Source organism: Diachasmimorpha longicaudata, chromosome 3, assembly GCF_034640455.1.
Source record: "Diachasmimorpha longicaudata isolate KC_UGA_2023 chromosome 3, iyDiaLong2, whole genome shotgun sequence".
Classification (NCBI taxonomy): Eukaryota; Metazoa; Arthropoda; class Insecta; order Hymenoptera; family Braconidae; genus Diachasmimorpha; species Diachasmimorpha longicaudata.
In genome coordinates this window covers 6,098,871-6,123,643 of record NC_087227.1, presented here as the reverse complement: position 1 = coordinate 6,123,643, position 24,773 = coordinate 6,098,871, and the positions used below count along the sequence as shown (strand labels likewise).

At 36.1% G+C, this 24,773-nt stretch overlaps 3 protein-coding genes and 1 long non-coding RNA gene across 6 annotated transcripts in view; 1 reads left to right on the top strand and 3 right to left on the bottom strand.

Moving 5' to 3' along the window:
- Positions 1 to 432: 432 nt before the first annotated feature.
- On the bottom strand, positions 433 to 3,311 carry LOC135160647 (leucine-rich repeat protein 1). The gene is made up of 4 exons (XM_064117425.1): positions 3,006 to 3,311; positions 1,739 to 2,275; positions 1,042 to 1,337; positions 433 to 723 (listed from the first exon to the last, which is right to left on the bottom strand). The coding sequence occupies exons 1-4, from the start codon at positions 3,168 to 3,170 to the stop codon at positions 495 to 497; spliced, it is 1,227 nt and encodes a 408-aa protein (XP_063973495.1). The 5' UTR covers positions 3,171 to 3,311; the 3' UTR covers positions 433 to 494.
- Positions 3,312 to 3,857: 546 nt separating this feature from the next.
- On the top strand, positions 3,858 to 5,953 carry LOC135160648 (CD2 antigen cytoplasmic tail-binding protein 2 homolog). 2 transcript variants are annotated; one of them, XM_064117426.1, is made up of 7 exons: positions 3,858 to 4,179; positions 4,258 to 4,421; positions 4,754 to 4,934; positions 5,023 to 5,201; positions 5,321 to 5,432; positions 5,513 to 5,744; positions 5,875 to 5,953. In XM_064117426.1, the coding sequence occupies exons 1-7, from the start codon at positions 4,023 to 4,025 to the stop codon at positions 5,936 to 5,938; spliced, it is 1,089 nt and encodes a 362-aa protein (XP_063973496.1). In that variant the 5' UTR covers positions 3,858 to 4,022; the 3' UTR covers positions 5,939 to 5,953. The 2 variants fall into 2 exon arrangements, with proteins under 2 accessions (XP_063973496.1, XP_063973497.1); XM_064117427.1 differs by lacking the exon at positions 5,875 to 5,953 and having other exon boundaries at positions 3,860 to 4,179; positions 5,513 to 5,810.
- LOC135160649 (uncharacterized) lies at positions 5,768 to 7,694 on the bottom strand. Of its 2 annotated transcripts, XR_010298601.1 has the most exons (5): positions 7,470 to 7,694; positions 7,332 to 7,388; positions 6,990 to 7,172; positions 6,711 to 6,909; positions 5,768 to 5,918 (listed from the first exon to the last, which is right to left on the bottom strand). It is a non-coding gene; the product is annotated as an uncharacterized LOC135160649 (long non-coding RNA). The 2 variants fall into 2 exon arrangements; XR_010298600.1 differs by lacking the exon at positions 7,332 to 7,388 and having other exon boundaries at positions 5,770 to 5,918; positions 7,470 to 7,676.
- Positions 7,695 to 8,804: 1,110 nt separating this feature from the next.
- The window catches only part of LOC135160646 (leucine-rich repeats and immunoglobulin-like domains protein 3), a 42,887-nt gene continuing 26,918 nt past the window's right edge, over positions 8,805 to 24,773 (bottom strand). Inside the window, exon 2 of the mRNA XM_064117424.1 lies at positions 8,805 to 15,676. Within this exon, the coding sequence (XP_063973494.1) occupies positions 13,889 to 15,649 (1,761 nt within the window). The 5' untranslated portion in view covers positions 15,650 to 15,676 and the 3' untranslated portion in view covers positions 8,805 to 13,888. The remainder of the gene's footprint in view (positions 15,677 to 24,773) is intronic.

Here is a 24,773-nt window from a genome sequence, read left to right as displayed (position 1 = left end):
CGCTTCTATTTCCCTTTTAACTCTTGCGCATTTGCGCTTCGCTTCAAAGGGACACAGAGAACCACAGAGAGTTACGTCAATAGTCTCGCTTCACTCTAATAGCAATCTCTTCCTCATAGAGTCGAGGTAACAAGGACGTTGCCATCAAAGGCCGACTAAATACACTCGGTATTCGAAGCCCGAATACCTAATCATTGAACTGAACTAACAATTTAGCTGTTGATAATTATAAAAAATATAAATATCATCATTACCCCGCAAAGACTTCAAATTTTCGATTTTCACTGATCTTCAAAAATTTCTAAAAATACCCTTTTTGAGATCCAATGAAGCAATAGCCAGGAAAAGGACCGTAAAAATATTATGTGAATTCAAGGTTTTTATGGCGTCATCCGGGAGGATGGAAAGCCAAGTTGATATACAACAACTGGATTAAAAACGTAGAAAAATAAGTTTATTATTATAATAAATAAATACATAAGAATTTGTGAAGATTATCGCGGAAATAACAGACCTTTAACACACTCATGAGAGCATACGACACATCGAAACGAAACACTGGTATCCGCTGAGGCAGTGACTTCTTTTGCTATTCGGCTCACATTCCTGGATGTCTCCAGGCAATTATATCGGCCCACAACAGCTTTACCGCATATGCAGTATGCTGCGTTATCCAAAAATGGGACCAGGGTAAATGGTATGGTGCTTGCATCATAAGGCAGTCTGCAACATTTTTTTTCAGACATTTGAAGTTATTTTTCATGGCGAATAGGGCCATAGGGGAATTTTGTAGTTAGTAAGAATATTTACTAACTACAAAAACATCTACTTGACATTAGGACATCGTATGGAAATATTTATAAAGATTTACTAGTGATCAGTAAATTAATTTCGTAAAAAAAATTTTTTTTGCTCAGTGGGATAGAAAAAATGATCATCAATTTACAAATAAGTCCGCGTGCAGAGTTGACTTAGTTTCTGTCGAATGTCTTATAACCCAAGACATTAAATCGCTTTAGTATGTAATTATAATAATCGCACCTGTAGTGTAAAACCTTCTGTGCTCCCAACTGTGTAAGGCTCGATACATCGAAATTCACAGCAAAGGGTTGAAGCCTGGTTTGAGAAATTTCGGGATTGTGAGCGATGTTGAGGCTCTCTAAACGGAACTTCATTAGACTCCCTGGGAGAGAGTCTATAGAATTATGTGATACATCTAGATATTTCAACGATGATAAAGTTCCAATACTTGTGGGAAGAATTGTCAAGGCATTGCAGCTGACATTCAATGTCACCAATTTTCTCAGTTTTCCTATTTGATTTGGTAGATAAGTTAGCTGCAAATAACGTAGATCGATTAATTAATAGAGATATATGAAAGGGGGTGAGCTAAGTCGAATGTTGTTGTTCGGAATTTTTAAGGAATAATGGAACTGATAAATATTTGATAAATAAAAAAAATAGAATATTTGATTGATTTCTTGATCATATGGTATAAGTATCAAACATTTAATTACTTTCCGCTTTGCGAAATGAGAAAATCAATGAAAGATTTCATTTTTAATTGCAAAATATCCTGGAATTATACAAGAAATTGAATATGATATGAATTTCTGTACTTTGATATTCAAAAGCGTTCAAATTCATTAGCGAGTTAATCCCCATCCAATTGATAATTTCCGTTCTTTATAAGTAACAGAATTTGTATCAGAAAATCATAATAAGGAAAGCTGCTCACTCCATTTCCACTCAAATTCAAGAGCCTCAATGTTTTGGAGAGGTTCCCCTCACCCATCCAACCGAATTTATTATTTCCTCCACTTCCAAGTGAATTGTTGGATACAATTAATTCAGTTAGAGACGGTAATGCAGACAACTCTTTCGGTAAGGACGTTATTTTGTTGTCGGATAAATTCAACACTCGCAGGCTTTGCAGTTTCAATATCTGACGGTCAAATGATTTTCTCTCTAAGCCAACGATGTTTAATTCCTCAGTGGTTCTTGGAAAACCTTGCAGCACTGGATAATCTGCCTTCGTCTTGATGGTAACTTTAGTCTTCGGGGCTTGTACAATGTTCTTTGGATTCATATTGGATACACCGAGTACCGAAGGATCCAGTTTCTTACATAGGCCAAGTTCCAACGTGCGGAGAAAACTCTTCAACAGTATGGAATCGCACTGAATATTTAGGTCGTGCGGAGGCTCCTTAAACCGAATCGTTGCCTTTCCATTGTTCACGAATTTTGTGAAGACTTTCTCAATATTCTGGTCAATCTGTTGAATAAGTAGAACATGAAAATGTACTTAACATGTAAATTTATGAATAATAGGTCCAACTCCAGGTCAGTAACTCTGGAATTGTTGCATTTAAAATTTTAGACTCGTAATTAGGATGTGACAATTCCATAACAAAATTTGAGGGGATACTCAGCATGTAAATTTAACACTTCTGTTGACGTTCTCTTTTCTGTGCTCAATAAGTTGAAATCAGTTGTTTAAAGGACATTCGGCGAAAACCAGAGAGCAGTAAGAAAAACTTATATTTTCCATCCGAATGTGAAATAAAAAAATTCTTTAAGAAGGGGGAAGGGGTCATTCCTATGCTTCAATTCGTAATTGAGAAAAATAATTCGTAAAACTCTGCAAAAATAACAAGTGAATATTGAAGAAATATTTCGTCCAATAGTAACGAAATAATATTTGGTTCAATTAATACCAGTTCCTTTGCTTTCATTTATTGTTATTGTTGTCCATTACACAAAATTGACTGCATTAAAATAGCACAAAAGCCATTAAAGTGAAAAATAATTAATTTCTCTCTGAAAAATGATTCTTTGGGACTGTATAAACAAATATTGATATGATTCACTAATTGCTCTGCTCGGTGTAAACTTCCAAATGAAGATGAAAGCTCACATCTAATTTACAGGTTAGAAATCAAACAATTTTCAGGATTATACGAAAAAATATTACAGAGGATGTAAATGGTTTTTATTTCTATTACCTTGTATTTAGTTCCTAATTTATTCTGTGTAGTTTGTTGAAGGAGAAGATGCAGTTCGTTATTTTTTACCGACTGTCTTGCAATAGCTAAACAAGATCGTTGTGCTTTTTTCCTTGGAGCAGGTAGTGCTCTATTCACCACTTCAATGTTACAATTGATCTTCATTCTTGATTACCTGTACTTGTCCACAGAATTGATTAAATAATTATTATTACTAACTTTTAACTTTTGAAGTGGAATAAAACGAAGTGTCAAATTTGGCCTTCAATGGCCCAATGGTCCATTCCTGTTTGAACAGGTTTTGAAAGTGTTTACATCCCCACCACTGCGGTGGATACGTACATGCGTCCATCTAGCGGTGAGTGGGATAACCTTCATTGTTCCAAGTTCCAAGAATACCATTACCTTGACAAGACAAGACAAGTTACTTGGTGTTTGCTTGGAGAGCTTTAGACCGTACACAGGGCTGTACACCACATCCCGAGGTGCTTGTACAATATTTTGGCAAAGAAGATTAACAAGAAGATGGCAAAGAAGACTAACGTAGAGGCCACGTCAATATTAGTACTGACCTGGGCGTTTGGCGACACCAGCGTCGATCCTGGCACCTGGCAACGACAAAAAGATTCGAATGCAGATAACCGACAGGCGATTTCTTTTTGAACAATGAGCTATTGTTTGTACGAGGTTTGTACCCATTGGTACTGAGCTCAAAAGATTTCGTTATATTCTGATTTCTTTGTAAATACAAATTAAAAATCCAACATACGTAGTGACTTCTATGTAGCATCGCCGGAAGTCTCATATGCTCGCAGGGTATCTGTGAGTATTGAAAATGGTGAAAATCTAATTGACTCCGATGGTAATTGCACAGTCGCTTAACCTAGAATTATTTGTATACAATAACAGCTGCAGAGACGTATTTTGGGTTTTGTTGTTCTTTAATAATTGGAAAATTTAAGCTAAAACTAGTTGTTCTGGGTGAACTTGTGGCATTATCGTGAAACAACCGAAAAAATGTCGAAACGAAAATATGACGATATTCTCACGGACGAGAAGAGTTGGTCAGCTGCGACGAGAGCAAATGAGAATCAGCATACCCTCGATTCTGATGAGGAGGATGATGAGGTCAAGGAAGATAATTACAATGTGATGAATCCCGACGACCTAGAGGGTAAGGAATTTTCCCCTTTTTCCATTTGTTCATCGTTACTTGCAGATACAGGTCTGAGTAACGATGGAATTTTTTTAGGAACGGAGGAAGGGCCAATGGCAGCTGAGACCAACGTTGGGTTCACAGCTTTCAACATGAAGGAAGAACTGGAAGAGGGTCACTTTGATAAGGACGGTCATTATCTCTGGAATAAAGAAAAAGAGATCAGGGATAATTGGCTGGATAATATTGATTGGATTCAGGTAAGTCTGCAGGACGATTGTTCTGTCAGTAGATTTGACAATGGGATTGTCAGTAAATAACTATAGCACTTTGTCATTTCGCCCTCGAGGTGATGATGCAGGTCTGACAAAAATAAAAATTATGACACAGTTTATTGATATTTTTTTGTCACGAGCTCACATTTTTCAAATTCCTGCATAATCAGTGAAACCATATTTTTTATGGCAATTGAATAACTATCTTTGAAAGATTGGATAATATCCTATGGTACAGGCAAGCTCGAGATCAAGACTTGTAAAAATACAAATAGTCTAATATGAAAAATGTGCTGAACAGATGAATTATTTTACAGATTAAACCAACTCAATCAGCAGAAGGGAAAAGCGATAAGAAAAATGATGAAGAAAATGGTCTGGCGGATAGTGATAGTGACGAAGAGTCAGATGTGATGTTCGACCCAATTCCACTGTACAAACAGATACTGGAATACTTGAAACCTGGTGAGACGGTGTCAAAGGCGCTTTGCAGATTAGGTAATACATCACTTTTGAGAGGCCAATAACAGCAGACCGACGATGAATTTATGAGATTTTTAAAATTTGAAATGCATTTGAAATGTAGGGAAAGGAAAGAAACAGATCTCTTCTGCGGAAAGATGGAGGAGAAAAAAAGCTGGATTGAGTGAGACAGATGAGAATTCCGATAAAATTATCAAACTCACGGAACTTGCTAATGAGTTATTAACAAGGACAGGGAATATGGATATTTACCAAGAGGCATATGAGCAGATTAAAAGAAAGGTGATAATGAATGTATCAATACGTTTTCCATAAGTGGACTTCCATACGATCAAAATAATGTCTAATTTTTAATCATGAATTATCAATTAGTAAAAAAAATGTATAATTCTCCATTTCAGATTGATAAATCCGGAAAACAGTCACACCCATCGAAACAGGAAGCTGAATTGGACATGTACTCTGACGATTTCGACACGAAAGAGAAAGAGAAATTGGTGGAAACAAATCAAGGTAATTGACAACTAGCAATTTTCCTCGTTCAGATAACTGAGCTTCAATATTTCACGTGAATTTAACCGCTTCTATTTCAGCTGGTACGTCATCAAAAATGGATGAAGAAACATCTGAACCAGTAGACACTGAAGTGACATGGGAATTGAAGTGGTCACTCGAGGAAAACAGTGAAGCTCATGGTCCACACACCAGCCAACAGATGCATAAATGGGCTAAAGAGGGTTATTTCAAAAATAGTGGCTGGGTCCGTCGCAAGGGACAACTCGGTTCATTTTACAGTGCTGCGAGACTAGATTTTGAACTCTACATGTGATTCTTTTCTTTACTCTCATTAATTTTCATGGAATAAAGAGTTATATGATTTATTAAATTAAATACACCATTCATTTACAATTTTTTTATTAAATTAATCCACTGGGGTCTCCGCCCTTTTTTCCAGGAACTTCGGAACAGTCAGGGTAAATTTTGGTGCATTCCCTGAAACTGATTCAAGATATATTTAGGATCTCTCGTTGATGTGAGTGATGAACTGGATTTGGAAAAAAAAACGTGCAAATTGCTATGTGTATGTGTTATCATTTTAATATAGCTATTGTTGCTCAATCGTAAACATTGGCAATCGGAAAAATTTGGAAAATTTTTGTTTTCTTAATGAAAGAGTTCTAGAAGTTCTAGTATTTTTTCGAAGCACATATTTCGGGGAATTCTACAGAAAAAATACTATTTCGATTAGAGGAACTAATTTCCGTCACGTTAATTGAAATTTGCCCATCGGACAGTGTAGGAAAAATTCGGCAACGTTGGGGCCTAGATAACACGACCGCGAATCCCTGCGGAGGTGACCAAATCCCAGGATCGGGTATAGTGACCAGAGCAGAGTTCAAGTCATTAGCTACGACAGCTGGATTCATTTCATTGTGTGTTTTACTGAATTATGGGATCATTAAATCATAATATAGTTAAGGTACATCTGAGACAACATAACGACACTTTTCATGGGATTTTTCATTGTCGATCGACAAAAATTTTTGATATTGTATTCAGAAAGCAGAAATCCCTGAGACGAATAGCGTTATTGATGACCTAGTATTCGGACTGAGAGGTGTCAATATTGCCATTTATGATTAGTATTTATTAGAAAATATCTTGGAATTTAATAGATGAAAATTTCCATGGACTGAGAGAAAAGCAGGAGAGTATAAAAAAATGTTTAAAGGAGGAGCGTAAAATGCAGACATTCATTTGCGCTAAATGTTCTAAAAAAATCCCACTCACTCCAACGGTGAATTCATTAACACCGTAAATTGACAGATGATGCGATTGCGGCACTCTTTATTGGAAAAATTAATCCATGGTATCATAATTTCCTCTGCTTTTAAAAGAAATTCATTCACCAATTCCCTTGAACCAACTCGATCATATGGCGACGGTGACGACCACTCATTCACTTTATGATCATGAGTGAACGGACTTCCTAATTACAAAATGCATAAAAATCATAATCAGCAGTGAAAATTTATGATAATGAAATTTAATGCAAAACTTCATACGTACCATATTCAAATGTCGGTGGTCCCTCGATGATCGGATAATTACTTTTATAAACATAATTTGAATATTTAAATATACCGAGGAGTTTTAACGCCAATACCGTTGCCCCAATTATCGTAATCACAACGAGTACAATTTTAATTTTAAGAATAACGAATGCAATTAAACCCTGGAGTCCACCTAAAACTGATGAATAAAAATAAAGAATTATGAATGAACTAAATATACGGTCCCTCGGGCTTTTTGAAATGTCTCTTTAGAATTTGGTTCATGAATAGTTCATTTTCACTTGGCTTGACTTTTTTTTCTGTACTGTTTCTCTTAATCAAAGTTAAAATTAATTACATCCGACACTGTGAAGGGGATTGAAATAAACCTCGCTGTAGCCAGTTTTCTTCCTCGCTGAAACGTGGAAAAAAGAGAAAGAAAAAACTGGTCTCGAGGGTTTTGCAGAGTTAAAACGTAACTTAGATATTTACTCACAATATAGTAAATGATGCTTTCCCTTTCGTGGTGTAAAAATATCACGTGAAGTTTTTTCATCATTTGGGACTTCCGCCAAGCAATCTGTCATGATACACAGTATCAAAAATAGGTATATTTTCATTGAAGAGATGATAAGAGAACTATTCACCATGAAATTTCAAACAAAACTGGAGTGTAAAGATGTTGAACCTTCTATTTATGGATGGTGAGAGATTAGAAGGATGAGGGGGATAATTCGTCGTAATATTTTTCGCAAGCAGATGAATACTTTTCCCTTTTCACTGTTAATTATTTTACACCCAATGTCAAGTGGGTCAGTAGACTAGTACCACATGTACCACATGAGTGTGAATGTTCCACATTTCATAGTTTTAGTTGGTTTTTGTTTTTCTCACTTGGAAAGTGGAGGATCGTTCGTTAGTTTAATTGACACAAAATTGAAAGTTGCAATTATTATCCGAAGTCTGTAACATGGGGGATTTTAAATAGATACAATTGAAAAATAATTTTTTACTGAAAAAATTACAGAATCTCCTTTAACTTTCGCTATCGTCTCTCTGGCTATTCATTTTGCGTTTTTGACTTTGTTTGCAATTCTTTACTTGGAAAAAATGTACTGACAAAGACTTTTCACAGAACATTTGTTTTTGCTATTTAAGATTTTCTCGACTGATCAAAAGTGGATAACAGGACAATTTCCATAAGATTGGAAGGAAATCATTTATTAGGTTTTATCTTGGTATGGTAAACCCCCACATTACCCTTAGTTTTTCTGGCATATATCTCTTGTTTTTTTTCTCCCCTTTCATTCAACTAAAGTATTTTATCTCAAGCGGGTTTCCCTCGGTTTTCCTTCCATCTCAGAAACCAACTTATCTACCTTCAGATTGTAGCACGCACACCACTTGTACTATTCACGTCTCCATTCTCCCTTACGATTCTAAGTTGTTTTTGTTTTGATGTTTTATTTCACAGTTACACCCTGAGAGGTTTGGCAACAATATTTTTTTCCCTCCGTGTGATTTTCATAATTACAGCATTTAATGCCAAATGAAAGGATTTTTTTAATTAGAAAAAATCTTCGTTGAGAAATCCCTCGTTTAATTGGAACTGCGAAAAAAATTGAAAGATTTTAAAAGTAGTTCATTTAAGATTCTGTGCTACAAAGGCATCCACAAGAACAATAAAATTATTGTAATTGGAACCCAATCAGAGATATTTTTCTCTGTAAAAGAAAAATGCTGTGTCCCATGTCCGTGTGTGTTGTGGCCTAGTGTTCCTGTAATTAATCGAAAGGAATAAAAATGAACTATACCAGGCGAATGCAGGAGGTAAGAAAGAGATAATTTAATATATAATATAATTTTATTACAAGTTCAAAACCATTTTGTCAGCAATTGTAAGAAATGTTATTTATTATATCTTACGCACGAGTCCAGCCATTACATAATTAAGTTTTATTGTTGACTTAATTTCATTATTAACTAGTTAATTTTAGGAATTTGAAAATTATCCACTCGTTGTTATTTTCACTTGTCATCATAAGTAAATTTACATATTAACAAAATTGATAAACAATGCATTGTTTCATTATTTCTACCATTTTCACAAAGTAAATTCTCACTCATAATTGGTAGAAGGAAAACAAGAAAAAAAAATCGATTATATATCATTGGTTCCCGGGGGTTGGTGTTAATGGGTGGGGGAGCTGGGGCTGATCAACTTTACCGCGAAATTGAAAAGTAACGTAATCAACGACGATTATTGAATCGACTCTCCCGCCAGCATTTTTCACTGCTACTGAATTAATTAACAAGTTTTAGTGATTCAGCAGAAAAAAAACAGCAAACTTTTTTTTCCTTGGAAAAAGGTTTCCATTCAATTAAAATTTTAAGTTGAAAAAAAAATCAGAAAAAGGCGCGGACTGTTGGTCCCACAGTGGAATGACATAATGAAGAAAACCGGTCAGTTGGACGGCAAAAAAATAATTGAAAAAAAAAACTAATGACCGTTGTCAAACAAATAGCTAACAAACTTCGATAGCATGTGCCAGAAGCATTAAAAAATGACAAACTAATTTTTTATTAGTTTTTAAATTATTTTTCAAGCACAACTGGATGCACCTGGGGAACTCAGCGAGAAATAACTCTTTCGCAAGAAAAATTCTCTCTGGAAAAATAATTCGAGTCATCAAATACTCAATTTTTATAGTACGACATATACTGTTAAGTATTTATTGCGGATATCTATATTTTGACATTGGAAATTCCGATTTTCGTGGAGATCTCCAACAAAATCGTAAGTTTACTTGAAATATTTCGATCTCCTGATCTCAAATTTGGCTACACAGTTAACAAAAACAGAAAATTATTTAATTTCATAATTATCCCATCAATTTTGCCATCCACTTGAACTTTAAAATTGCCCCAAAGGAAAAAAATTGCGTGGACAGTTGGTCCCAAACTCTAGTGACATGATGAAGAAAAGTGGTCCGTCCAACAACAAAAAAATATCTAAAACGACTGATGACCATTGTCAAACAGCTAACAAACTTCGATAACGAGGAGAGGCGTAAAAAAGGGGGAAAAAAGAAAGCGAAAAAAGTGTGCAGACCACGAACAAAAAAACGACGCACAGACGAGTTAGGGAGGCGGGGGCTGAGGGGTGAGGGTTGTATCAAGTTCAAAAAAGAGACGGCACGAGACAGTCAGACTGGCAGATAGACACGAATACAGGGCGTATCGACCTGTGGGACACTTTTCTTTTTTTTGTACAGTTGTAACGCGTGAGAACACGTGTGGGCCTCCGAGGAATACAGAGGAAATGGCTGAGGGGGAGAAAAATGTGACAGAGATTCACAAACAAAAATAGGACTCATCATTGGTGGTGGAATGGGTTGGGGTCCAGAGGGGGGGTTTCAGTTATAAATGGACCATTACTGACGAAGCTTTGATTTCATGTTCCTGTTTTTTTCAACTCGTAAACTATAATATCATTAATTTTTTTATACATGTTTTGAGAACATACAAGTGCTTGTTCGAGTATCGAAAAGCATTAGTTGAGACACTAGTGTCATCACCTCTGGGAATTAATCTTTCACAATGTATTTTTTTTTCCACATTTTACAGGCTAAATTGAGTAACGGATGTCAGCTGGGAAAGAATGACGGGATCTACAATTCAGAGACTGACATTTTTTCATACAAAAAAGACTGCATAGAAGGTATACTCGACCCCGATTTCAATCCATCGTGAATTCTATTATTACGCACCCTTATACTGCCAATTTTTTATTCATACAGCTAAACCCCACTCTCTCCAACAGTGGTGATTCAAGGCGGTGAGTGAATAAAATTGATTGAGTCGAATGCCCTCAAATTGGGACAGTGCCATTTCAATTCTGTTTAGATTACAGAAATAAAAAGAAATTGTTTTACATTTATACAATTAGTTTTTTTTCATTTCAATTTGATTCAGTATTATCATTTCAATAGTTTCAAAAACGTAACATTATTCCAAACATAACATGATAAATTAATAAATAAATATATCGATATATCTATGCTTATTGTATTATTTATATAATTACAATTATATCAGAGTTATCAATGATTCTAATTTTGTGAGAGAGGGATGGAAAGATACGGGAGATTTCTGTGGTTAATGAGAGGACAATTGGCCCTCATCCTCTTAGAAAGTCGTCTTGATGTCTTTTTACAATTAACGAGCTACAAAATAAACATTTCAATTTTTTCCAAAATTTTCCGTTCGTATTTTTTGCTTCTTCGTAACTCATTGAATTTCTATTCAATTTTGGTCTCAAAGTACAAAAAAATCAAGATTCAAACATTAGAAGCATTAAAAACATTGAAATAATTTTTCAAGAGAATAAAAGTCAATGACGGGCTCATTTCGCATGGAATTTCACACAAATTAACAAATATCTCGGGAAACAATGTCATTACCAAAATTCTTCATCAAATCACAAAACGATTCAATTACGGTCAATGGGGCATGGACCCACTGATTAACGTTTTATAATTATCGCGGTACAAACCATTGCCGTATAAAATTCAGTTGAATTTTTCGGTAGAGCTGTTCTACTCGGAGATATTAGTAATACCTCAATCCATCCCTTTCTCACGAATCAACAACCAATCAATAATCACCCTCACTTCTACAATTTTTGCAAATTTACAGCTAATTTTAATCAGCATTATTATTGCTATTCCGGTGACTTGGCGCAGTGGGTGAATTAATTCTCAACCATGCGAGGTCTCCAGTGCAAAAATTCGACCGGATCCAATGCTGTGATCTACCCATTCAAGGTCATCATCGCATACCCTAACAAGACCGAAACAACGTAACATAACGACCGAAAAAAAAAATATTATTGCTTTTCATTGCAACCTCATGGAGAAAATTGGACATTTATGTTAACGTTTGTGCATCGATTCGTTAGAAGGGAACGTAGATGAAGGTACAGGTTCCTCCCTCATTCCCCAGTGTTGTTTCGCTCTGTTTCGTATCCTGAGAGCTTTACTTCCGGAGAATAGGTTACGGGTCGTTTGTCCGCTCACTCCGATGTTACGGATTTTCACGCTCCTTTCACGCAAATATATCTATACATTTTATCTCCTTCTTTATTTATTTCTTTTTTTCGAGGGATCGGCTAGGGGTTGGGGTAGACAGGGAGGATGGCTAAAAAGTTAACTCTGCAATTGCCGGACGAAGGATTTTAATCGACCAATCACTTTCACGCTTTTCCATTTGTTACATTTCCCTTATTTTCATTTATTCTTTTTTTTTTCAAGTGTCAATGACCGGAGTGTTGGACCAAATAAAAGCAATTAATTTGTTTTTTAAATTGATTACATCGTTTACTTCCGCTCATCTTCATTGATTTGCCGACACAATTAACTATTCCATCAAATTCTCGGCATTTTCTCACGGAAAATTTGATTTCACTCCGACAAATTTAGCTGATTTTATTTACACACACAAATTAAAAGAGAATTTTTTTCTTCTTTCATTTACGTAGGAAAATTAAGACTTCATGTTCATCTGCGGAAGACATACGTTTCACTCTGCATTATTTCAAAATTGCGTATACAGTTATTTCTGCGCTAATGATCTCTACTGATTCACAAATTTTTATTGTTTAAATCGTAATTAAAGTTATGATCGCTTATTGCTCGCTCTGCAATGGTTTTTTCTAGATATTTTTTTGTATGTTCAAATGCCATATTTTCGCTCTGCAAAGAACAACTTCCATTTGCCATTTGTTTACCCGCATTAATGATTAAATTCGTTATGGTAACGTAATATTACACTGATTGGCACGTAGAATTATTCGACAATTCTTCTTTAATTTTTTTTTGTGTTTAACATTTTGTTGAAGTGTTCAGATGACACTTAACGGAAGAATGAATGTACAAAAAGTATTTTTTTTATATTAATAACTAATAAACTTGAATTGAGGGAAATAATTTTTGTCTGCGAGAGCCTTTCACTACTATTCTCCAATGTTCATTTCTTACAATGGAACAATAGATATCGGTGAATTTTTAATATTTTCCGAAGCAACGATACGAGTCTAATGAATTCCATTTCATTCCAAAGCACAAAGAATGCAATTTATTGAGTTCATTGTGCTCCGTAAATCGATTATAGAGAGCATTTGAGAACTATCTTGAGAAGAAAAAGCTTTAGAGAAATTCATTAGTACCTGTTTTTCTACAGAACTTTATAAGTTCTGAACACCAAGCTCCCGGCATTTTCCTGTTAACTTACTAGTTCTATTGACATTTGCGAAAATAATTAGAAATTTTTTGTATTTTTCACACACCTTTTGTACACCTTTTGTCAAACAAATATTAACTCTGAATGATATGAACAATCGTCGAAGGTTCAATCACAAATTGAAATTCAGATGAATTTCTATTTTACTCAGACGTTTTCCAGTATCTGAGAAATCCATACGAAAGTAGAAAGTTTAATAATTATATAATTAAATGGCTTTTTTAATGAAAAACTTTGCAGACCAAAATATCTTTCCCTCAATGAAAAGTTGAAGAAAAAATCGTACAGATATTGTTCCCCACAAGACAATTAATTCATCATAATGAGCAAAGAGCTGACTAAACAGTGACTCTCCTATTTTCATCAAGTCACCTTTGAATTTCCACCCCACGAAGAGGAAACAAGGGATGTTCACAGAATAACCGTAGAATCTTCAAAGTCTGTATGTGTGAGAGAAAGAGAGAAAGATATACAGAGAGAGAGAGAGAGAGGAGGGGAAACCCTTTTAAGGCACCGAGCACATCACGAAGTTGTTAAACTCCGTCACACAAAAGCCGAAACATTAACGTTTTATACACCAAGTCGCAAAAGGGACGTAAAGCGGTTTTCATCCATTCAAACGAAAACTACGTGAGGTTTCTGAGATGGTCGATACTCATAATCGTAGTTGTAATCGCCATTGGATACGGGTAACCGTCGTGTCCGTGATGGTTTTGGGCTGTGCATACGATAGAGACCAAGCTCTTCCGGTGGTGCATCCCTGAGGTCTGTCACATCCGCAACAGCATATACACCCTCAATGGAGTTGTTGCGATTGCAATATGGCGCCTCGTAGAAGCCCTCAGCTATTCCGTTGGTCTTGCCATGAGGTATATCATAAAGATCCTCCTCCTTTCTTGGTATGAGTCTTGGCTGATTCTTGGCTGTATCATTATTTGGCTCAACATAAACAAGAAGTTCGGGTCTGTTTGGTGGTGAGTAGGATGGACGTTTTTGTCGTTTGCCTCGTGTAACGTATGCTATGAGACCGAGAATTGTTCCAGTTGCAACAAGACAACCAACAGCGGATAAACTCAGGTATAAAGAGCTCATTCGGCATTTCAGAGCACCTTCAGACAGTGCTATCAAAGGTTTACTGTAAAATTCTTCATCAGCGCAGAGAATATCACTGCTATCTACATTCAGATGGCTCACATTTCTGTGTCCATCTGTGTGAATGACATTCCACAACCACTGGACAGAGCAATTACAGACCAGAGGATTACCACCAACTCTGAATGTCGTTAAATGATCAAGTGGAAATTGTGTTGGTTGAAGTGTTGACAGGCTGCAGTGACGGAGTGATACAGTACGAAGATTTTGATAACTTCCGTAGAGTACTTTTGGGGGTAACTCCTCGAGTTCACGATTACCATCTAGATAAATTGTTTCTAGATTCACATTGTCGGTAAATGCACGTCCGTCTATTGTCCTGATTCGGCAGCCACGAAGATCCAAATATTGGAGCTCCAGTAATTTTCTAAATGCCAATGATTCCAATGCGACTAAACGATTCTTGGATAGGATGAGAATGGATAAAACATTGAGATTCGATAATGCTGGAGTTGGTATTTCCGATAAACGATTTTCTTCGAGGTTGAGGTAAGTGAGAATTTTCAATCGTTGAAATGCATTATCGGCGATGCTTTTTATTAGATTGTTGGCGAGATTTAGGTGTTTTAGGGAGGATAGGGTACTCAGGGAGTCAGGGGGAATTGTTTCGATGAGATTGTTTGCCAAATTTAGGTTTATTAAAGTTGGAGTTAAGAGGAGATTACTTGATGGCATTTCCAAAAGTGAATTTCTTGATAAATCAAGGATGATTATTGATGGAAGATTATTCAATAATCCTTCAGGCAAACTCATCAGTGAATTACCACTGAGATTAAGATACTCGAGTTTATTGGTAGAGTGAAATGACTGTTCCTCAAGATCCGTAATGTTGTTGTTACTGAGATCAAGATTTCTCAGTGAGATTAAACCCTTCAGGGATTTTTTTGTGATATTCCGGACGGCATTGTTACTGACATTTAGTGTGATGAGATTCTCTAACCATTGAAAATTCTCGTAGCCCAGTGTATGGATGATGTTTGACGATAAGTCTAAGCTCACGAGATTATTGTAGAGTCCAACTTCATGTTGAAGGGAGGCAATGCGATTGTTGGACAGATCCAGATGGTGAATTTCAGGGTTCAGCTGATACGGCACAACGTCCAAACTGGCGAAGACACAGGATGCACGCAAATGTTCGTCCTCACAGCGACAGCTGGCTGGGCATAGGTCACTACTGATGACCGTAGTGAGAGTGATGACGAATAAAATGATAACTGGTGCCATTCCATATGAACAACTACCTTTGCATTCCTGAAACACAAAATTGAGAGATTTATAGAACTGATAATGAAGACGTTTGGAGCTATTTTAGAATTTATTTGGGGGGCTCTTATCGTGGAGATATTAGTAACATAATGACATTAGAATTAGTCAAGATCGACTTGAGTTAAACTACGATCAACACATAGGAAAATAGAATGTCTGAATGGCAGACGAAAAGGTGCGCAAATATTAATTTAACGGTGTGGTAATATCTACTCGGTCTTTAAGTTTTAATTTAAAAATTTTAATACCACTCATGTTCCTTCTTTTTTCTATACAGCTATTGCTCTATAACGACCTTTGCAAGAAACTGAAAACGTCAACTTGTCAACTCTTTACGAGGAGCACTCGGTCCACAGTATGTTACGGGGAAAACGCTTGGATAACGATTATCACCGCGAGGGATACTCAAGTCAATGTGCCATTTTTTTCTGTAGATTCTCGTTAATGTTGGCTGGTTTATAGGAAAGTAATTTCCTAACGTTCAATAGAAGATAAATGTGCAGGTAATATAATTTTTTGCGATATAGCGAGAGGATATTGAGGAGGAATTTTACGCCGAGTTTATAACATTCGGAAATTTCTGGTTAAAGATTAGTGAATCGTAATGGTCATTCCAGGAGCCAACAGAAATGAGATGGACCACCCCAAACCAAAAATTGTAAACTTTTTAAAAAAATATAGTGTTTCCATTTTGGAAGGATGCATTTTTTAAGTTACAAAATTTGATTTGCGTTCCCATTATTCTTCGTCAGTTTCATAAATATTTTTTTGAACAGCATCCCTATGTGTGTAATTGAAAAATGACCCCGAGGGGTGGTCAACTTCAGAGAGTATTTCCACTCCCTAAATCTAACTATATGGGTAGCTCAGAAAAAATATGGGGTTCTCAGTTTTGAATCTCCCCTTATAACATATTTCAATTTCATCGAGTTCGTAGGGGAGCGCCTAAACAGTGTTCCTCGCCAATGGCATTTAAATAAACCGATTTATTCGATTTAAATTAAGTTTATGTGGGTCAAATGAACCAGTTTTTGGTGTATTGTACCATCCCGGTCTTTTGTCATTCTCGTTAAGGTTGTTGTCACATGACAGTCTCTGTAAAGAGTTTATGCGGGGGAAAAGGGGTTCAGATTAAAGCACAATCTTTTGACTGTATATGTCACTTGATTGATTACATTGTTTATGGATATTAAAAATATAACTATATGTTGTAACTATTGTTACTCATGTAAATCTATGAACATTCTGTAATTACTTTTCGAAAACAAAGCAGTCAATTAATTTGATTTTTTTGCTGTATACAATGAGGTAATGTCTACCCTAAACAATTTTTATTTGGAATAACTGTCAAGCCGTTGATTTAAAAAAATTCTAATACGTCAGGGTCCGTTTAAAAACGTCGATAGTTCCCCAAATTTCAAAACTTTCTATCTAACGTTTAAGGGAAACAATTTCAAAAAAGAAGTGATTATTTTAGAGTGGGTTTTTGATACTATTGACCATAAAAATTTTAATGAAAACTGTAGAGCAAATATTTTATTCAACAAACGTTAATAAAGTAAGTAAATCCCCCCAACTTCATCGACAAATATACATTATCGACTTTATCAGGGATTATATATGAATGACATCACAAGTGCCTACAAAGTAAATGTTAAGAGCGATAGTAAATGATCTCGGGAAAATTGGAACGACATTTTCCTCTCGATGTCAAATTCATCTTACGTCCCGTCACGTTTCTAACGCTAAACCGGTACCGACCATCGGTGTGAATTTGATGACGTCACATCGAATTCTAATGATGGAAGGATATATCATTGCAGTTCCGCAGCGAATTGGTTAAAAGTGATAGTTGATTTACCTCAGAGTCGAATTTCTGTAATGACATTTATGACATCATCTGTAGCTCTCAATTCGTTCCAAAAAAAAAACACTGGAAAAAACTTGAAATTTTTCTATCCCCTAGATTTTGAGATATTCCTCAAAAACTGGTCAAGTTAAAAGTGACTTATCTTATTTTACCACTTCACATTTGTGGTAATGTAATATTATGACTCATACATGTTATCGCCTCCAGCATCGACATTTTTTTCCCTCTCAATCACGAGAGATATGTGTCATCCGTTGTCGGTAAATATATGTAATGTATGTGGTCGGCCTGAAGGAGAAGTGCGGTTAATATTCGAGGGTAAGAGACAGTGATGTGTGGGGAAGGGCCGGGGGGAATGGAGGAGGGAGATCGACTGCGTACGACTGTGAAGCCGGACATATCGTTGTCTTCTACTACTGAAAATGTAATTTATCGTGATTTCATGGAAATTGTTATAGTAATTTTAATGCGAGTGATGATGAATCCAATTGAGGGGAATAATGATCATAAAACTTTGTATTTGAAGTAGTATTTCAGGAAAATTAATGAGGTTTCAATGGGCCTCTAATGAAATTTTCCAAAATTTTTCACGTTTTGTGTAAATGTCTGGAAAACTATGGGTCACACATCCGTGAAAAAATATAAACTTTAAAAGTTTTTATAGTCACCCGTCTATTTCTCGAAATTTTTGATAAACTAGAGTTCGTAATTTTTCGCAAAAATTTACTGACAAAGTAGAAAATTTCGTTCGAGGTGATTATAATTCGTGAGCTATAAAAGAGTAATAAAGACCAATAATTTTACGTTAATTTTTTATACAAATTCAGAGAGAAAATAATGTTGTACAGTATTGCTGATAGCGTCTATAATACACCACATCTGATCGATAAACTCCATTGTCTGTCAGACTCGTTAGAGATTTGGTTTGGGATTTACTTCTAGTTGAGAATTCGTAGGTGTTCACCTCGCAGTCTGATCTGCACACATCTACACGTGGAAGAGGGTTTGGTACATAGAGGCGAATGCAAATGCTGCGGCAACGGCTCAGCGGCTGGATCATCGGTTTACCAGCCTTCGGTGAATAGAGATTGAATGGGCGTTCGTGTTTTATATTTCGCTTTATTTTCGTCACTCAGTTCTCTCGCATATATATACATATATATATACATATATATTTTTTATATTTTTTTACCTCCCTCTCTGTTAATTCCAAACACTAGTCGGCAATGGAGTCAAGTCTGTTGCCCTCAAAGAGACAGAAATAAATAAATAGAAAATGAATGAATAAAAATAAAGAAACGAGTGGATACAATGAATTCGCCTTTCGTATCGATTTCGCTTCTTTTTTTTCTCAGTGAACCTGTGTTGATAAGTTTGAATCGTTTGAATACAGATGAAGTCATTCTTTCAGTTACAAAGAAAGTCTGTCGGGTTATGGGATTGTCCAGTGGCATCCCCCTTCCGACTGGATAGACAACCGGATGATTGAGCCGAGGGCTGAACGAATGAACAGGCCTCTCACGCTCACGATCGCCATATAACCACCACTACCACCACCTCCACCCTATCCTGGACCCCCGCTAGCCCCTCCCCCCCCCTCACCCCCTTGAGCCCCTCGTCGCCGAGAATTTTTATCGCACGAATGCCTCGTCACGGGTCACGTACGTTCTCTTTTCGGAATTTTGCGCACGGTCGACTCTATTTTCCGTCTCTTTTCAGTTTCCACAAGCAAGAGCCATCAAAATTTTTCCAATGAAAAAGGGTTACTATCGCATTTTAGGTAGGGGGAGTTTGGTTGAGAGGGATGGGCTCAACTGGCCATCGGATGCACGTGCGACATGGCGAGCCAACCACCGCAACTTTGGCTGTAGCAGCTTTAAGAATTACGAGAAAACTGGAAATCAGTGGAGCTGGAATCGATATGACTGCATGAGTGACATTGAATTCATTTTGAATAACTGTTGTCGGCTATTTGATTTGTCGGGGGAAAGGAGAAGTGATGAGGAATTTTTTTTTAGATATACAGAGAGAAAAGTCGGCGAAAAAGTACTGTGAGTGGTACTAGAATATTGGAATGGGTTTTATTTACATATAAATATTCTTATGAATACCACAAATTTTGTAATAAGTTTTGTAGCTAATAATATGTGGCTTCGTAAAACTGACTAAACAACGCAGTGAAAAAAAAATTATTTTTGCCAAATATCAATTCATTTCAGGAAAATATTTATTTTTTCAATCCTTTATTTTTAAAATCGAAATAACTCCCTGACAATTTTAATTATATTTCAATTGCGTCAGTTATATTGGTCTAAAACATGATCACGTTATTTATAACTTTGAGTGAATAGTAGCTATAAGCATTAAATAATTCATCGAAATTCATCCCTCGAGAAGATCAGACATTTAGAAAAACTAAATAATTATTAATAGAGTTCAGTCATTCAATTTTAGAGGAATAAATATTTCTCTGAAGTAAATGGATATCTGGCAAAAATAATGGGTTTTTCCCTGCACGATAAAATATGAAGGTCTGTTATTTTTTATCGAAGGTTAAATGAAAAATTGATAAAAATCTTTCAACAATTCCTATCTGGGTCAGTTTATTTTATTAGCTCATCCTTCATTTTTTACTGTGCCACACAGCATTTTTTTGGTAATTCTTTGTGACTGGTTAGCGTTACCAAATAACGCCGATTAATACCGACGTTGCAAAACTGCATTGCAAAAAATCAGAGATTTCTTCAAGTATTTAAAAATTGACTAGTCAATTTTGTCTTTCCCAATGCAAAGTATAAAATAATTATGAGATTATGAAATTATTTTCAATTGAATCGCTAACGCGGCAAATTAGGCCCTTCACTCATTCGTGAGTAGAAAAATAAATAGAAAAGTGAGGGTAAAAATGATGAAATGAGCGAGGGAGAAAAAAAATCGAATCATACGGTGCCTGAGTATCTACTCTATATGACACGGTAATAGTAAATATCGTTGATTTACAGGGGATTCTGCCGTTATATGCAGAGGATTCCTCCATACGCGCATCCGCTCTCCCACTATTTTTTTTTCTCTCCACATCCACTGTCATATTCTTCAGCCATGTGTATATAACGTGCCCGTATATGTATTGCCTCACATCGGGGATAACGAATTGCAACGATCCTCTTCAGAGGGGGTGCAGGGTAGACCTCGGATTTACAACCGCGTCGCTATCTTTTCCCATTTTACCCGAACCAGTATACGACCAACATTCCTGACGAAGAATTGTCGTATCTTTTTTATGGTTCCTCATCTTTTTTCCATTTAATGTTTTGTCTTTCTCTGTTTCTGTTAAAAGAGAGTTTAGGACAAAAAAAAAATTCTCTTCAATTACTCTTCGCGTCAGGGATGTTTTATGATTTCATTTTTCTGCATGGTTCATTTTTTTTTTCTTCGTAGATAACTTTCTTTCTACAAAATTTGAATGAATTTTTTTATGATCATCATTATAATAATTTTTAGTGTCGGTGGCAGAGTTATTGGACTTTTACATATCCATTCAAGCCCTCAACATACGGAATAACATTTATATGCATAGAAGTCGTAGCTGGGCAATTTTATGTGCACTTTTTTTTTTAAGCGGAGAAAATGCACTTGAAATGAGTGTATTTTATACCAGAATCGAGTGAATGCATAAAAGTACATTAAGAATGAAATGCACTTAATTTAATTGGGTATTTTAATTCAATGATGGGGTAGGAAACGTCCAATTAACATCAGGATGAAGCACTAAGTGACAGAAGTTTAGTCTTTAATTCAGTTCCCTTATTTTTCCTGTACTAATACCCAAAAAAGTGGCCCTCTGCCGACTCGAAAAATCGATATCACCCCCACATACATTATTCGACATGATCGACTCTAGATTGCCCCTCCCCCCACGAAGAAAATCACAGGAATCACTATGACTTATCGGATCGGAAAAATCGAAAAAACTCAACTTTTATAAATTAACTTAAATATTTAACGGACTACCGCAATATATCAACCGACCAACAATTTCAGATTATTCACATAGAAGATGCATCACTGATAGCAGTCAGGATGATTTTTTTTTATTTCAAAAGAAAAAAAAAATATTACAACTTCATCTTCCTCCATCCCTCACAACGAAGAAAAACCTATAAAAAAAATGTCTTCAATCATATTTTCGCGTGACAAAGATTTTTACGACTTTCCAAGCATGTTACACATAAAGTCTCTCCTCTCACTATTTCAGTGTTAGTCTTTTGGTTGTAATGGTGGAGGGATGGTTGCCCACTGAGAGCAGCACACCGGTGCTGGGGTCGAAAAAAAGTGCGGTAACCACGAACATCCGTGGATCGTATCCGTACCGGTATATAGCCTCCGTCTTCCATTCTTTCTTCTTCACTCTTTTTTATTTTTTTTTCATCCCCTTACCCTCCCCCCACCCTCGCCCTCTCCAAGACCGCCCTGGATATTTTTTGCACTTGATCGTCACCGTCGCGGCGTGCGAGAAAATTGAGAAAGAGGCGAAGTGAGTGGAATAGACAGTCTTCCCAGCGTCCACCTCCTTTTTCCTGACATTTTTCTTTCATCACTTCTTCCTTTTTTTCATGAATAAGAACCGCACGTTACGTATTCGAGGAAATTCCCTTCCGGTCGCGCTTTGTCCCCGCAAATGGCGCGACGGAACGATTTTTTTTCCTTCCTACTCGCACCGTAATTTTTTTTTTTTTTCATGTCCGGGACCACTCGAGGAAAGAGCTCTCGAATAAAAATGCCAGCAAATTATTTTCCTTTTATTTCTCTTTTTTTTTGGTTCTTCAAACTCTGTATTTTTCAGAATTTATTTTTTCTTCACTTTTGGCCTCGCTTGAAGTTTGATTTTCCAGCGGAGAGTGTTTATTCACTTGGTTTTATTTTCAGGTGAGTCTTAATCGGTTTTCAGGGAATAGGGCCGGGGGGGGGGCGGATGAGAGGACAGGGGTTAGATAAGCGGAATAGGTCAGCCTCTCTCTTCTTTTCACTTCTCTCCACTTCAGGCATGATGCACCAGCCAATTGAGAAAATACGGCGAACTGGTGCACTCAATTCTACGCCAACGATCAAGCGAAGGGTAGAGAGACAAAAAAAAATTTTTCAATTGGCTCCAGTCATTGAGAAAAATCCTGACATCTGTGATTAAACTTTCGCATCGAGGGACTAAATAGTCGAGTGAGAGGGGCGATGAGGGGGGGGGGAGGAAGAGGGTAAGTTAAAAGGTAATTTAGGAAGGAATTAAATCTCTATTTATTTGTTGTTTCGAGACAGAAAAGGAATTGCTTGAAAACGTAGAAGTGCTCAGGAAAGACCTAATGTCTCATGACACTGATGAGAGATTGCACTTCAGAGTGAAGTGTCGTTTGAATTTTGTGGGGAAATGTGTTAGGATGATTTCTTGAAAATGAAGGAATTCCTTTCTCCTCAAATCACCCTAATAATTTAATCTAAAGGAAATTCTGAGGCTATTTGTTAATTCTGAGGTGATTTGTTAAATCAGTAAATTTTCAGGAAAAAATCCACAACGTTTAGTGAAAAAAATACGCAACTGCTTCGTAATTTTTCCTGAATATCATATGCCTTCATATGCCTTCATATGAAGTTACTATACTCAATTATTAAAAGCCCAGGTAATTCAAAGTGATTCCATGGAAATAGATTGGAATTCCGAATCGTTCATAGTCTAGACCTTTTAATATTTCTTGATTCTGAACACACGACTGCTGTGAATAATAGACTGACATCAAATGACAGTGCTCACTACCTCATAATTGATGTTGACTTTTATGTACAAATCCGTGTACAAATCTCAACTAAAATAACTTTCCATGTAATCGGCTCACCAGAATATTTTTAATTAATTCTTAGGTAATGACGAGTGGAAACTTTTGAGACTGACCAGCTCGAAAAATTTTCTGTATTTTTCTTCGGATGAAAGGATTTTTTGAAAATGAAGTTTCATCTGGGTTTCACGAATAGGACCTCTAATTACTGTGAATCTACTGCCATTATATTCATGAAATGATATTTTTAGTATGAATTGAATCCGACTGAAGTAGGTCTGAAACTTTGAAGAAACTTTCTCTCGTATAACAGACTTCTTCGTGAATTTCCTTATAAACTTTTATCGAAGACAATTCTCATAGGCATCCTCGCATGCAGACAGATGGTTATTTGATTTCACTACTTATGTCCCTGTGTCCTCGCATTTTCTATGACGATATGGATAAAGTAAAGTTTTCCTCTGGTTCCGATGGCTCTCCTGCAATCCTATTCTTTTTTCCATTCTTTACAGCAACTCGGCTTTGCAAGCAAGAGCTACTTGAAAATATAACGAATGTACGTGTAGTAAAAAATAATGTCTATATATTACATAGATTAGATAAATATGTTTCCAAGACGAGAGGTTTAAATTCTCGAATGTAAACGATTCAGTTCCTTCAAGTCATTCCTAAATGATTCATTTTTTATTGAAAGCATCGCATTATATTTTGACTACCACACAGACAGAAATACAATTAAAAATAGAACTTGGAATTCGCATATCAAAGGTTACACTAGTTTCGTCCAAAATCGTAAAAGTCATGGTGACTTGAGTGAGCTATTTCCGGAGTTTCCTTTACGATTCTTGTTTGCGATGATAAAATCTAAATTAATTTCATGGATCTACATCTTCACGATGAGGATATATTTAAGCCACTCTCAATCAGGAAATCTACATGAAAAATTAAGTAGAAAGAACATATTTCTAAAATATCCAAAAAATTTTACTTCCTCAGCATTAGATCCTCAACTTAAATAATGAGGGGTCAATACTCTTTACAGATAAAATTATGGAGACTCAAAATACTGAATAACAACTTAATCCCACCTCAATGCAATTAAACATTTAGTACAAACAAATTCACAGTAAATTCATGTAGATTTGAGGGCTTCCAGAAAATATTTCCAGATTTACTTAGTCCATATGAATAAAAAAATATCTATTTATTTTCTCTACTCGTTTTCGACCGGAAAACCTTAAAAATAGGGGTTAAACCGACGAGTGCTGTCTATAATAGAATCTCGTTGAATCACTCGATTCCTCTCGTTTCGTTCACGAAGAGAAATCCAAAAGATCCTTTACCGAAGTCCAGAATATCCAGCATAACAAGACGAAGGAAGCAGACAATT